Here is a 15,126-nt window from a genome sequence, read left to right as displayed (position 1 = left end):
TGTTCGAAGCACATGGTTGTCTTTTCATTGTACACAAAGGAAATATTTCAAAACTGTTTCTCTCCTGAACAGAATACAGGCGATGATTTGAGAGCTGCATTAATTGTAGAGAATGATTTTTCTGCTTGTCTCTTCACTGTTGTCCCTTCCCCACCAACCTTCCATTAAAAATAAATTTCCCTCTTTCCACTAAATCTTACTAGGACTGAATTTAATTTAAAATGTTTCCATTTAAAAAGAACTCTTATTTGGCATATGGAGAGAAAAAGGTAATTTTCTCTCCAGAATAATAAGCCCCAATTTCAGATTTTACCTTCCCACTTTGGTTTGTTTTTATTTTAGCTTTTTTATTTATGCTTGGATGTATTTTTAATAGCTTGTGAATATCTGCACTGCAAGTGCTGTTTCAAGGCTTTTTTAGTTCTGGATTCAAATGCTGTTTCTAAAGCCAAACATGGCTCAACAAAGTATTTCAGGCATCTGTCTAGCATTACCATGAGAATATTTCCAGTGAAGCCAGTGGTTCAGTTCATTAGTTGGACAAACTTAAGGAATCAGGCAGCAAATTCCAGTCTAGCAGTGAGACAGATAAACATGAACCAAAACACCTGGAGAAGCCTATTTACTTAGCAGAGTGCCTTGCAAACATAAAGGATCTGTTTGTATTCCTTATTGCAAGGTCAAAACCTGAGTGACTTGGATCTGTCTCTGGCATGTGAGTATGTTTGAATTTATACGAGAACGTAAAGAAATATGGGAACAGAAATGTCAGAAAAGCCAGTAATTAGAGAAGACATATAATTTGTGAGCTGTATAAACAAATATTCAGGCAATGACCTATGTATCGCCTCCAAAAGACCTTTGGTTTATTAACATTTTTAAAGGGTGTCTAGAGCTGAAAGTTAAATGTTATATGGTAACTGAGCAGTATTTGTGTTGAGGCAAAAGCCTGTCATGTTCTGACTCCTCTTGCCTCCTTCCTTTTCAGTATGCCATGTTTTTGTCCCTGGTGTTCCTGGCTGAGCTAGTGGCTGGCATTTCAGGGTTTGTGTTTCGCCACGAGGTAGGTGGGAATGTGCTGAGTTTGCATGTGGCAGAGCCTCCCTGGGCAGGAGCTGCCGAGAAGTTATTTGGAGAGTGGAGAAGGTGTGGGTCACTGGGCTGGCCATCTCCATATGCACCTCCAGGAATTCAGCTGATGTGCAACAATAACACGCACAGCGCTTAAAAACTGATGTTCCATTCCAAATGAAGGGATTTAGCCAAAGCTCTGGGCCTCAGCTGCCTGATAATTTGCTCTGGAGCTACTGGGTTTTGCGTGTCCATCATGTAACATGTTCTTTACTCTCTTTCATATGCTGAGGACTGCAAAATAGATTAAATACTTTTCTTAAACACATCTTCTTCAGGCAGGCAAGGGCTTATTTATATAAGGCAGAGAGCACTTCTGCATCAGACCAGACTCAATATTTTGTAAATCTTTTTATTTTCTTGGAGGGAAGGGAGTAGGATGGGATTTTGTTTCTATCCTGAGAATAAGGAGAGATTAGAAATAAAGTAAGGGAGGAAACAGGGACAGGAAGCAGCTTTAAAGAAGCATGATGGTTTAGATTTGTAGTAGCACTTCCGCTTTATCCACTGTAATCAGGTCTGTCTCTGGCTTTAAGTCCATGGACCTACATGCTATTACTGCTCAACCAGGACAACCCTAGAGACCCTCCTTTTCTCTTCTCTTTGTATTAACTGGTTTTCTAGTCTCCTCTCTTGACATGTGATTTCCCTTGCTATAGGCTTTTCTGGTGTCTACTCTTGCAAGTGGTGGCTAGTTTTAATTTGATCCTAAAATCCCTGTGCATCTGCTGAGGATTGCCATCTCATCTGGGCTAACCAGCAGCTGCTCCCTTTTGGGGGAAGCAGTCATTTGTGAAGGTCACAGCCATGTAGGTTGCCCAAATCATCTGCTACCTTTTATCACCTGGTCAAAGTGCCTTTCCTGGTGATATGCCTGACCTTCTCCAGCTGAGAGACCTCTTGTTCTTTACACAAATGGATTTGATGCTGGGGACAAGGGCTGCCACCTGGTCAGGAGGTTCATGTCTCTTTTTGATGCCACTGGCTTCTCTCACCAAGGTGTTTGCATAAGTTTTGGCTCCCACCAGGCATCCATGAGCAGAGAGCAGCACACAGCCTTATTCAGACTTAGTACTGGAACAAAGCTTTTGAGAAAAAAAAACATCAAAGGATCAGGTTTAGTAATTTTCTGTTTGGTTTTTTGTTGTGTTTTTTTTAAATGTAGCAATTTACTATGTCCAATAGAGTCCACTTGACAAACTGTATGAATTACTCCTGAAAGTTAAGTGGGAGCTCTGCCAGCTCTGAAAACATGCTTAAAAGTGGGTGGGAAGGACTAGTTTGGGTGCTTTGTTAGGTTTGGAAATGCATTTGCTTCCTGCAAAAACTGCTTCAGTTGTTATGCTTCTTACTGCTCACATGGACTGTTTTTTTCCTTGCCCTTATAGATCAAGGATACATTCCTTCGGACATACACTGAAGCAATCCAGAATTACAACAAGGATGATGAGCGGAGCCAGGCAGTGGATAATGTACAGGAAAGTGTAAGTCTAATATTGAATATTAAAAATTAATAAATAAAGAGAGAAAACGCATACATTCAGATTTGAGCACAGAACATGAAGAGTGGATGGCTCAATCTGCGAGCTATGTGTTGCAAGCAAAATTAGAGGCTGGTAAGGCTGATATAAAGAAAAAGTATTTTCAACTGATATGCTGGTCCAAGATGCCTAAGTTTCAATGAACAAGCTACCTAATAAAGACAGAGTCCATCCTGCTTTTTGTTGTTGGTCCCAGCTCTTGAATTAGTTTTAGGAGCCAATTTTATCCCTTAAGAAAACCTTGTTCTTAAGGGAATATGTCAGTAGTATTATGAAATGTCGTAAATTTGAGAGAAGATTACTTAACCATAGCAATTTGCTTGACACTGTGTGTTACCTGTTATTCATGTAATGTTTCGGGGTTTTAAGACCTTTTTTTTTACTGCATTGTGATACTCTGTCTTGAATCATCTTTATCATCTTTAATCAAATAAATAAATAAGCAAAGAAAACACCAAAAAAAAAAGAGAAAAAAAACCAACCCAACTTTCATCTAAAGAGATGGCTTTATGGCTGGATCTTTGTCAAATGTTAGAAATAACAGCTCTCCTCATAAAATACCTTTTCCTTTAGTAGATCTTCTGCTCCCATCTTCTGTAAATTACATTCCTGATGCTTTTATGATAAATTCAGTGGGGGGGTGATACCTGCTTTTCAGAACTGAAGACAACCTATTTTTATTTTGATTATGAGCATATTAAATGGGCAGGGATGATTCAATACTAGTTTTAATTCTGGTTTGTTTGTTGGTTTGTTTGTTTGTTTCAAATCTGCCTCTTCTTGCTTGTAGCTGAGCTGCTGTGGCATTCAGAGCTACACCAACTGGAGCACCAGCCCTTACTTCTTCAAACACGGCATCCCTACAAGCTGTTGCATGAACTCCAGTGACTGTAACACTCAGGATCTGCGCAACATGACCGTGGCTGCCACTAAAGTAAACCAGAAGGTACCAGTAATGTTGTGCCAGAGGCAGTTATTATGAAACCATCCAGTACACCAGTAGAGCGTATGGCTGCTTATGATTGCATTTAATTTCAAATGGTTAGTTGAGAACGTGTTTATTGGGCTGGGGTGATGGTAAGGTTGGGCTTTACACCCTGCTTGTTTTCAGATTCTTTAAGGTGGCCTCTCTCAAATGACCAAATGACATTTTTGATTCAAAGGGGATTTGTTCCCCTTCCTCACAGCAGAGGCTGAGGAGCAGCACTGCATGCAGAAGCACAGGACCACAAATGGCACATGCACTGAGCTTCCCTTGAGGGTTAGGTTGGTCAGCCCTTCTCTGCTTCTCTGCTCGCTCCTGGGATTTTGTTGCGGACTAAGACATAGCTAGGTGAAGGGAAGGACCATTTTTTCCTTTACTTATGTTCAAACAATAATTTCAGTTGCCAGAGCCTAACTGTCATCCCAAACAGAAAAAATACAAGTGATGGACAACAAATGTTGTGGTGGATTGACACATTTACAGAGACTCTTAGACCTTCAAACATGTGCTGCTGCAGGCATAGAACAGCCAAAGTGACCCCTTCCCTGGGGTCACCTGAAGGAGCAGGTTTGAAAAACAGAATAGGGTTGGGAAGGCAGGCTAGGAAAACAGGAAGAAAAGGAATAATTGGAGAATAAAAATACAGAAAATACAATGGAAGAGAGGACTAGAGACAAAATAATGCAGCATGTATAGCAGATACCACAAGGCAGAAACACAACTCAAGGTACTGCTTTAAGTGTTAGTGCATCATCAAATCCCACTAGAGATTTTCAAGAGAGGCAACAGACAGTTTGTTGGTAGAAGGAATATTGTGGGCAAATCGTAAGTTGCATCATAGCTTAGTCTCAGACTTAAGGATTATTTTATTTTCTGTTTCTGTTTTTGTTTTGAATTAAAATAAATAAATAAATAGAAGTCCTGAGTAGGTAACAGGGGAAATATGGAAATGCCTCTCTATCCTCTGTTTCTGTCTTTTTCACCTCAGTCACCTGTGAATCAGGAGGTTGGAGTGATGGCTGAGCCCAGTCTGAAACATCTTGCTTTGAAAACCAGTGAAATGGTCAACATTTCCTAGCATGTATTTAAATATATATATATACACTAGAGGATTATTTTCCACTAAGCCTTTATTTTCTGTAAGAGTTTAATGAAAGCCACTTGTTGCTGACATACATGGAACATTAGTGATGTCCGTCTGTTACAAAACTCACATTAGCCACCACCAAAGAAATCTTGCTGGGCTGCATGAGTATGAAGGATGAGTCACTCCACTCAGCTGCCCTTCATGAACTTGCAGTAACTTACCAGTTTTGTAGAAGTGGAAAGAAGGTGAGAAGCAGGGTGGGGTAGATCTGGGAGATGTGCAGTACAGCCAGCATCCCCTGCAAACAGAGTGCCTCCTGGGCAGCCCATCCTGAGCCCCATGCTTCTGGCCACCTTACCAGCAGGAAAGCTTTCTGGGGAGACTGGTAGTCAGCCAGGGGCTGCCACCTTTCCAGTTCAGGATGGCCACGCTCTCTGAACCTGTCCTGGCTGCGTAACTGACCGAGTGCCATGTGCATTCCCAGCACCTCTCTGATGTTTCCCCAAAGTGCCAGACTTGCTCTGCATGGTCTGCCTGCACAAGAAATCCCTGTCCACTTTTGAGTTCCTCTTGGCAAAGGAGGTCTGCAAAATTGCAGGAAGCAGCTGAGGGATGAATCAGCCGGTGCTAGTCCAGGCCTAGTAAGTCACTCCTTGCCATGCTTGCTCCTTAAGCATCTCTCTGGCAAATGCATGACTTGCCTGACAGAAGGTGAGTGCTGATTCCTCAGGAAGCAGTTGACTTAATTATTTGATTGAATTACCTAGGGGAAGTTTGAATGTCCTGGAACATCTGAAAAATTATGTCCTCTTTTCTGAGTTAGCCATTTGTAATCAAAGGTTGTTAAAGGTTTCTGTTTAGCAGTCATGAGATCTAAGATTTGTCTGAAACATTTGAGCAAAGTGGGATGTTTCTGTAAGGGGCATGAGAATAAAAAGCAAGCAGGAGGAAATGTTACGTGGCCCTAAGCTTTCACTTCAGATGGGAAGGAAGTGTTATTGCTTCTGACCCAAGCCACTTGCTTGTCTTAGAAATAGGCACTTTGCTCTGTGTGTGTTGGTGAAAAAAGAAAATATGTATTGCCTGTGTTGTGGAAGAGCCTTGTTACAGTTCCTGCAGATAAGTAAATTTAGTATAAATCTCTTTGGTGGATCTTGCAAAACTATCAGTAAGACAAGTTCTCAAATAGCTAATCAAATTACTGGCAGTTTGTGAGGACTAATGAATTACCCAAAGAGGATTAAACAAATGGACTAAAAGACAACATTCCTGGATTTTCTTGGCCAATCCTGCCACTAACTTAGTCACCTTCGATAAACCATTTAGTTTCTGTGTCTATTTCTTCGTCTCAGATGGGACTAATACCTAACTTTAAGAGCTGTTATTAGGATTAACTAATTAATGTTCAAATAGTGCTTTTAATCTACAGAGTTCATTACCAGCAAACCTCAAAACTACTTCTCTCAAATCTCAACAAAGGGACAGATGTACGTACTGAAGAATGATCGGATACTTGCTAAATTGTCCCTTCTGTCCTCTGCATCAGTGCCCAGAGGTGCACACACGGTGCTTCACATACTTCTGTGTATGCAACTCTTGGGTTCTTCTTGCACTCTCACTCTGTGCACAGTAAGAACTGAGCAATTAAGCCATCTCTATGCAATGCACTTCAGGCAACAGATGATTGTGATTTGGGAGAACACAATCTTCAAATGAGGAGAGTGATCTAAACTATCTCCCTTTCATGTTTTTTTAACGAGATCTTCTGTCTCCCTCAAATTACCATTGCTGTTAGATGTTGCATCTCTTGAAGACTGTTGAACAGAACAGATTTCAGAAGAGCTGGGAGAACATTAAGCCGTGTCAGACAGAATGAAAGCACTGCTTGAGAAATCTAATCTCATTTCATAACATGTAAGATACACACAACTCTAGTTGCTTGATGTATTAAGTAAGCAAGCTTGAATCTGACGTACTGTACACTGTTGTAAGATGTAATTAAGGATTAATATGTACACATAAGCATTTTGGAACTGAATTACAGCTGTGCTGGTCCTCAGCTACTATTAGGTTTACCACTTCATTACTCTCAGTATTAAATAAAATGTCCTTTGATATTATAAAAGTGGTTAAATAAATTATACAATTTAGTCCCTGAATAGCCTGCCTCTAACAAAGGACACCATCCTTTCCTTCTAGCTGTTATTTTTTACAAGCATCCAATGCTCTGAAATAATGCAGAGTTCCTGAAGTGTTTGCAGAAGTGAGGGAGGAGTGTGGATGGAGAGGGAATGCAGAAACAATCTTCTCTTATGAGATAGGAGTCCAAACTGGGAAAGGGAACTCACTGTTATTTCTGGTTTTTCCAAATTCTGATGATGTGAATAAAATTATAACATTCAGTAAAATGCCTTGGGACTGGCTTTTCACTGAGAGTGCTGTTGGTCACTTGAGGAGGTGGCTAAGAGATGGCTTTAGATTGTGTGGGCAGATACCCTAGTAATGAAAGAAAAAAACAGGCATTACCCTTTTTTTCTTCAAGTTTTGCATCACTGGTTTAGATTAATTTAGACATCACAGACTGGGAAAGCTAATTTCAATTGCTTTTTTGAGGAGTAGAATAGGTGAGGTGAGAAACTTGGTGAAAATTATCATACTGAAGGGGACATCTCAAAAAAGCCAAGAGAAAGGCAGAAATGTTCATGAATTTTCTGGCCCTGGTGTGTGGTGTGAATTGATACAGAAGGAACCAAGTCAGCTGATGGATTCAGGGTCTGAGCTAGAGAGAGAAAATGTGGTTTGGGAAGCAGGACAGGGAATTTTTTGTCCAAGAGCAAGCAAGACAAGAAACTTCACACAAAACCCTTTATTGTTGTACAGTTTAAAGTAGCACAATACTCAGTACCTTGCCTGGTGTCCTTTGGCAGGCGAAGGCAAGCAGAATGCCTCATTGGATGCCTGAAGCATGCTTGTATTAACTACCTGCAATATTAGGAAATCAGCATCATTTATTTTTTTTTGACACCTGTATTGTATTATAACATTATATTTTTAGTGGTTTAGTTTCAGGTCAAAGCTATATTAATGTGGTGTTTTTTAAAAAAATAATGCAAACTGACTTTCTTCTGTAAGACCTGTATAAATGACTGTAACATCACATTTATTTCTGAAAGTACTGAAATACATTTATTTCTAAAAAGAACTGGTTTTGCCTCCACTTCCCATTGTTCACTCAGAATTGTTATTAAATGAAAAGGTGACATTGTTGGAAATTACCACAGAAATATTGTCTAGCCCAAGTCATTTTTAAATGAGAAATTTGTTTGGATGCATTCATGGCAGGGAAGGTCGATACAAGGAATGATTATGTTGTTTTCCAGGGCTGTTATGACTTGGTGACCAGTTTTATGGAGACAAATATGGGAATCATAGCTGGAGTGGCTTTTGGGATTGCATTCTCACAGGTAAGTGCATAAACATTTCCCTTCACCCCCTTTTCCCCCATCTCTCTTTTTCTTTACCCAGACTTCAAGCAAGGAAGGCTTATGGAAAGGGATTGAACTCAGCACGCTCATTAGTCCTGAGGTCATCTGTTCATTGATTTTCTTTTTTTCAACTTAAATGAAGTTTCTCCTTGGGAATATCAGTTACGGTTGAGCTAATGACTAGCTCAAGGAAAACAACTTGTCCCTCCACTGGGTCAAATAGAGGTTAACCCAATAAAACATTGGCTTCAATGGAGCATAAACAGCTAAGAAGACAAATAGCTTATCCATTGTTTGGATAGGCTTCTATCTTCTAAGCACTCCTATTTTTTCTTAAAGAAGCCTAGAATTCAAGCAAGAGTGTACCTTCAGGCCTCCCCATCCTGGACCCAGAGCCTGGAAAGGGGCACCTGGTTTTGGTGCCTGATTTTATCAATCTATTTTTCCTTTTAGCACTGAGCAGAGATCTGCCAAAATCAGATTATTAAACCAACTCCTTGCCTGCACAAGAAGGAGTTTGGCATGGGGGGGGCAAGAGGAGAGCTAAGAACTGCTTTCACCTAGACAGGAGCTGGGAAAACTAGAGGTCTGGTCAGAATCTTCTGATCAAGAAGGGGCAGGAAAACACCTGCATCTTTCAACAAGATGCTCCTTTATACTGATCACTTTGTGTGTGATGGCAAGGGCTCTCCTGGAAACAAAAATGAGAAAGAGGGAAACATGGGCAATGCCAAAGTGCTGCAGCAAAACACACGACAATGTGTATGATGCCCAAAGCATTTCTACCTGAGAAGCAATCTGCCTTCCCTCTGCAGAGAGTACATAGTACAACTGCAAATGTCATATTCTGAAACAATCATGCAAGTTCATTCACAAATACTAAAAATCTGGGTCCTGAGGCAACACTGAAAATACAAATTTATCAGTTGAATGACTTATGTTTATCCAGTGGTTGGGAAAAATGAAGTGCTAGGAAAGTTATTTGACTTCTTAAAACTCATTAATTCACTTAGCAAGTTACACGTAGCTTTGCACTGTGCTGCACACAGTAATTTGCCACTGCTGTTGCCCTTGATAAGCAAGCGAATTAATGGGAGGGCTGTCCCTGCCCTCTTGCCCCTGCTGCCCCTAGTGGTCAGCCCATGCTCAGCTACACAGTGTTTTAGTTACATCTCTCTGAGGTTTAATTTGCTCCACTGTTACAACAGCCTTCAGGTTCTTCAGAGTAACTGGCCCCAAGCCGTGTGGAGAATGGCCACCCTGTCTTCTTGGTCAATGTACACACAACCTGAGGGAGCCCTAAAACTGAGTGCCCTGTCTTGGGCATATCCGGACACCTGATGCCTTCTAGCCTAGGTGTTAGGTGTGAGAATCCTGTGATTTGGCTTGTTGGCCTGTGTCATGTGGGCATAAACGTTGGTTCATCATATGGCCAGCCACTGACAGTATGTGCCTGGGTGTCAGATCTTTGGGATCCAGAAGCAGTGAAACGACCCATCTGGAGCCTGTTGGTGCATAGAGCAGGGGGAGTTTTGGTGTGTTTCTTTTAATAGGCTTTTTTAGTTCTTGTTGAATGGTCATGATTGTCTTCATACTCATCTCCAACCTTGATTATTACTTGATTACTGCTATAGAACTCTGATCTTTTAGTTTCGTTTCTAGACAGCCAGAAGGCTTTAAAGCATATTTTAAAATGCCTCATGTAAAGCTATCCAAAAGAAAAATAGGATGAGCAGGATTTTACAGTTCATATGCTACTGGTGCAAATGCCTCAGTTGGGACCAGTGCTACCTGAAAGCCTCTAATCGGTGTGTCATATGTACAGTAGGCAAAGCATCATCTTACTTTGCCTGTTTACTGCTGAGAAGGAGGCTGTAGGAAGAGTGCAGCTGGAATTGTTAGTATTTTGGCACGTGCCAGGATGTTTCCTTTGGGTCATCAGATGTTTGTGAGCTCCATACAGAAAGCTGGGGTGGGCAGAGCGGGTCCCCTGCCACGGGAGCCCTTTGGCACAAGGCAAGACTAGTGTGGCAGGCTGCATGGGGTGGGGAGGGCAGGGGCAAGACACCTTGCTGCTGCAGCTCCCAGTGAAAAGAGAGGTAGGATTGGATGCAGCTCTGGCAGCTCGCACTGCCTGGTGGCAGCCTGCACCCTGCTGCCAGCTGGGGGTGTCGCTCCCCTGCCTGAGTGCAAGGCTCTGGCACTCCCAGCTGACATCCAGCTGCTTGGGGTGTTTGTGGATGTGTAAAAAGGAGAAGAGAATGGATACAGAGGAGAAAAATGCAGCTCTCCTGGGGTGTGAAGAATAGAAGGCAGCCAGTTACAATTTACTGCCTAATCTGTTTTGCTGGACCAAATTAGGGATGATGTTTACAAATTGATTTGGGGTTAACGGTGGCTGGCAGTAATGCCAGGCAGTGTTCCAGCTGTAGGCAAGGTTTCACTGTTCCTACTGAGAATAGGTTTAATCTAAATAAAAGACAAATTAGATCATGTTGCTCTTCTGCAGTAAAGCATGCTCAAGGGTCTTTCCTTCCCATGATTTGTTAGGTGTTGACTAGCATGCGGAATGTGCTGATTCTCTGAAATAGGGGAAGTTGATGTAATGGCATTGCACATCTTACGGGCTTGCCATGGACCTCTCCATCAGAGTCAAAAGTTTTGAAAGAAACTGCTGTGTTGCTGACTTTGTCTGCACTATTCCTCGAGTTTGAAATAATGATAAAATACAATTTGATTATTTTTGGAAATAGATGCCAATGCTGACTTCCAGCTGGAATAATTTCAGTTTAGCAGGTGCTCTTTAGAGCAGTGAAATGATCACTGTGTTGTGCCCAACAGAGAATAAAATTATGCAGGCAGCACAGATGATGGAGAGTTTTGCCTAGGTGTAACTACAGCATGGGCATTAGCTTAAGGGGCACAAGAGGCAGGTTTTGGAAGGGGTTATAGGCTGTGGTTGCAGTAGGGTCCTTGCATAAGGGTGTTTCAGTGCAGCATTAAGGCTAAATGATTCCTTTTGCTCTGAAGGACTGAAAGCCAGGCACTCTCCATGTGTTCACAACCAGTTCCCAAGCACATGCAGTTCCCATAATTTGAAGATGTGTTCTCATGCAGCTGCAACCCCCCTCCGCAGTGCAGCATCCACCTGCCCTCTTCACTGTTAACACTGACGTAAGCAGCTCTGCCTGACTGTGGACACGGTTCTGATGCAGACATGATTCACCTTGTCTGCTGCAACTCCTGTCTGAGCTCAGCGAGGCTGAGACTTGGCCCTAGCACAGGATTACACCTCAGCCACCTCTTGCACCAGAGTTAGAGAGTGGGATCTGTTTTGGGATCCAATATGTGACTTAAATCTAACAGAAGACTAATTTTGTTGCTTCTAAAGACTAATCACTCTGGATTCAGCATGGAGATAAAACCTGTGCCAGAGGCACATCATGGCACAGGAGGCTGACTCACATAAACTGGGAATGTTTAGTTTGAGGAAGAGGAGGCTGAGGGGGGACCTCATCAGTCTCTACAACTGCCTGAAAGGTCATTGTAGAGAGGTTAGTGCTGGTCTCTTCTCACAGGTCATTAGTGACAGAACAAGAGGGAACGGCTTCAAGCTGCAGTAGGGGAGGTTTAGCCTGGACATTAGGAACAATTTTTCCACAGAAAGAGTGGTCAAACACTGTAATAGGCTGCCCAGGGGAGGTGGTTGAGTCACCATCCCTGGATGTGTTTAAGGGTCATTTGGATGTGGTCTTGGTGGATATGGTTTAGGGGAGAACTTTGTAGAGTAGGGATGATGGTTGGACTCAGTGATCCCAAGGGTCTTTTCCAACCTTAATAGTTCTATGATTCTATGAATATCACCTCTTCTTGGCTACAGGAGGGTCAGTTAAATGTGAAAATCTACTGCAGGGAATGGTTTGGAAAAAATATGTTTTATATGTGTTCTAAGTACTTACCAGATTTTTATTATAGTTCTCCTATGTCCTGGTAAAAGCTAGAAATGCTGTATAAAATGTGTATGCAGTGGCTCCATAAGTATGCCATAACTTTTGACGTACAAAAGTTTAATATTACGGTACTAAAACAACTTAAGTGCATAAACCAGCATATGGTCAAAGCCAAAAATTAGTAAGTGGGCCAAAGGTCAAAAAGCTACATTCATGTGTAACCTGCCATTTGTCTTAGGAGTGACTTTAGTAAATCAAATCATTGTCACATGCCTGCTAATGCTACAAAGCTTAGACATGCTGAATATTAGAGTTACAGCCTGTGTAGAACAGAAGGATCCCTAATTAAAGGTAGCAGGGGAGGTCTGCTGCAGCTGAAGGTTGAAAGGAAGGCCCATGGCTTCCTATTTGTATGGGCCGCAGTATCTTTCACTTTGTAAACCTGATACAAGCAGCAGATTGTGGCTGGGAACAGTGATGGCCATAATCGCAGTGCTTGCGATGGGAAATAATAAGTACCTCATGACACAAGCAAAAATCAATAAAACTTGAATGTACATACATCATTGGCCATTGTAGGATGAGGGAGGAGCTGATCTGGGTCTGGGATAGAATTTACCCAGTGAAAATAAGTAGGATGAAAAATGCCGTCGAGTTCATCTTAATGAAAAGTGCACTGAAGCAGAAAAGTAACTTCTGAGATGAGGTGGGGAAATACAGAATCATAAAATGTCAGTAGGGGTTGGAAGGGACCTCTGGAGATTATCAGGTCCAACACTGCTTTGCCAGAGCAGGACCACGAAGGGCAGGTCACACAGGAACGCATCCAGATGGGTCTTGAAAGTCTCCAGAGAAGGAGTCTCCACAGCCTCTCTGGGGAGCCTGTTCCAGTGCTCTGTCACCCTCACAGTAATGAAGTTTTTCCTCACATTGAGGTGGAACTTCCTGTGTTCCAGTTCACACCCCCTGTCTTATCACAGGGCACGACTGAAAAGAGATTGGCCCTTCCTTCTTGACACCTGCCCTTCAGATATTTGTATAAGGACCCCTGTCAGTCTTCTCTTCTCTAAACAGCCCCAGGTCTCTCAGCCTATGCGGTAGTGAAGCAGGTGGAACAGGGCCACCTAGAGGCACTTAACTCTGTTCTGCCTGTCAGAGTGTAGAGAAATACATACTGCTCTCCAAAATGGAAATCTCATTCTGCAAAATAGAACTGAGCTAAAGAAACGTTGCACGCATTAGCAGCAGGAGAGTCAAAGCTCCAGTAAACTTCCAGAATGTGGTGGGTTTTCAGCAACACTTTCCAAGCAGCCAAATTGTTAAAATCATCATCATGGTGACTGGAATAGTTAAGCATGGAAAGCCAAAGTCCAGCTAGAATAAGCTGGCATCCTTATCACTGGTCAGTGGACTCCTGGGTGAGTGGATGAGCATTCCAGCTACCAATTAAGTTTCCTACTGGAACACCCATCTAGAGAAGTTTGGTAGAAAAGGCAACCTGATGGCTAAAATGTCTTCTTGGCATGAAGCACGATTTTCAAAAGCTGAAGAGGATTTCCAGCACCCACATCTCTTTTGGCAACTGTGAAAATACAACCCCTGAACCCTAGTAGCTTAGGTTTTTACTGGAGGTGTTACTGGTGTCCCACATCTAGTTATAAGTAGATGTTATACACAGCCAGGCAGTGTAATCCTTAGTATTTGATGCCAAAATCAGTGTGTGTGTGTGGGGAACAGAGGGGAGTCAACCTGCTTTTAAAGGTGACTCTGTGCCCTTATGAGATGCCTGGAACAGTCCTGGTGGACACTGAAACAGGAGAGGGAGCAAATTTCTGGCAAATTAAGCATAGCCTGTCCAGGAATGTGACATCTTAGAGGCAGAAAACAGTTTATCTGGATTTGAGGTACCCTGGCTTTGTCTTGCTCTGGCCTGATACCAGTCTAAATCAAGCAATCAGCTGGTAGAGAAGATGTGTGTTTTGATGATGATCACTTTAACAGGGAGCACTGACAGTCTAGAGGAAAGGACACACAATCCCGAGCATGAAATAGAAGAAGGAGACAATTTGGTTGCTCAGCCAGCTGAGCATTACCTACTGATGCTCTGCGGAGTCTGAGGGAGCTCTGCTGCTGCCCAAGGGTTGGGAACTCCCTCCGTAAGCACCGCTCCCTCGGGATGCTCTCTGCCCGCAGCAGCAGGAGACAGGCTGAAGTGGTGCCCACGGGCATGGGAGAGCCAGCTGCAGCAGCTGGGACAGCCCTTGCCTGGAGCCAGGTCCAGGAAGGCTGGTCCAACTGCAAAGGTGGCCCTCTCGCCTCACCCCCACAGCCAGGGATGAGCTGTAACAATCTGGATGTGCTCATGGGCTAATTAATTGACCAATCCAAATGAGAAAAGCAAGGTTGAATTATTTACAGTATATTAACGCTGTTGGCATAGGCAGGAAATGCTAACAAACTGCAATAGGCAAAACGTTGAAATGACTGAGTGCTTATTGACAAGTGGAAGCCAGGGATCTGTTTTCAATAATCTGAGTGACAGCCAAGGGAATAGTGAAAGACTCTTTTTTCATTTATTTCCAGATTTATAACCCTCATTTCTCCCGTGCCGCATCATTTGTAAAGAAAGCATAACCACCTGGGGGCATTAGGAAGCTTTTCCCCAGCACACTATTGGCAAAGGGAGCCACCAGCTCTTGGTGGTGGTGGGTGGTGGTGAGAGACTCAGGTGGGGCTTGTGGGGGAACTGCAGCCAGAGGTGTACTGAGACCCACCCCCACCAGCTCACAGAGCCCCGTCTGACATGGCCAGGCAGTGGCAACGGGGTTGAAAAGCAGCAAAAAGACAACGCTGTCTGTCAAATAAATACGCTCTGCTAACAGTCAAGAGGAAGATGCAGTGAAGAAAGACGGGCGATTTTAGTGCTGCTTTTCTGATGAGAGCAGTC

General features: G+C 42.8%; 1 protein-coding gene across 3 annotated transcripts in view; it reads left to right on the top strand.

Moving 5' to 3' along the window:
* Positions 1-15,126, top strand: part of TSPAN7 (tetraspanin 7) — a 191,163-nt gene that overhangs the window by 82,455 nt on the left and 93,582 nt on the right. For 2 of the 3 annotated variants that reach the window (XM_051618637.1, XM_051618628.1), the window contains exons 3-6: positions 989-1,063; positions 2,520-2,615; positions 3,463-3,618; positions 8,125-8,208. In XM_051618637.1, the coding sequence (XP_051474597.1) occupies positions 989-1,063; positions 2,520-2,615; positions 3,463-3,618; positions 8,125-8,208 (411 nt within the window). The remainder of the gene's footprint in view (positions 1-988; positions 1,064-2,519; positions 2,616-3,462; positions 3,619-8,124; positions 8,209-15,126) is intronic. The other variant, XM_051618646.1, reaches the window with a different exon arrangement.

The sequence above is a fragment of the Apus apus genome, chromosome 1 (assembly GCF_020740795.1).
Source record: "Apus apus isolate bApuApu2 chromosome 1, bApuApu2.pri.cur, whole genome shotgun sequence".
Taxonomy (NCBI): domain Eukaryota; kingdom Metazoa; phylum Chordata; class Aves; order Apodiformes; family Apodidae; genus Apus; species Apus apus.
Note: the sequence above shows the minus strand (reverse complement) of the source record. Positions and strands in the feature narration are given on the sequence as shown.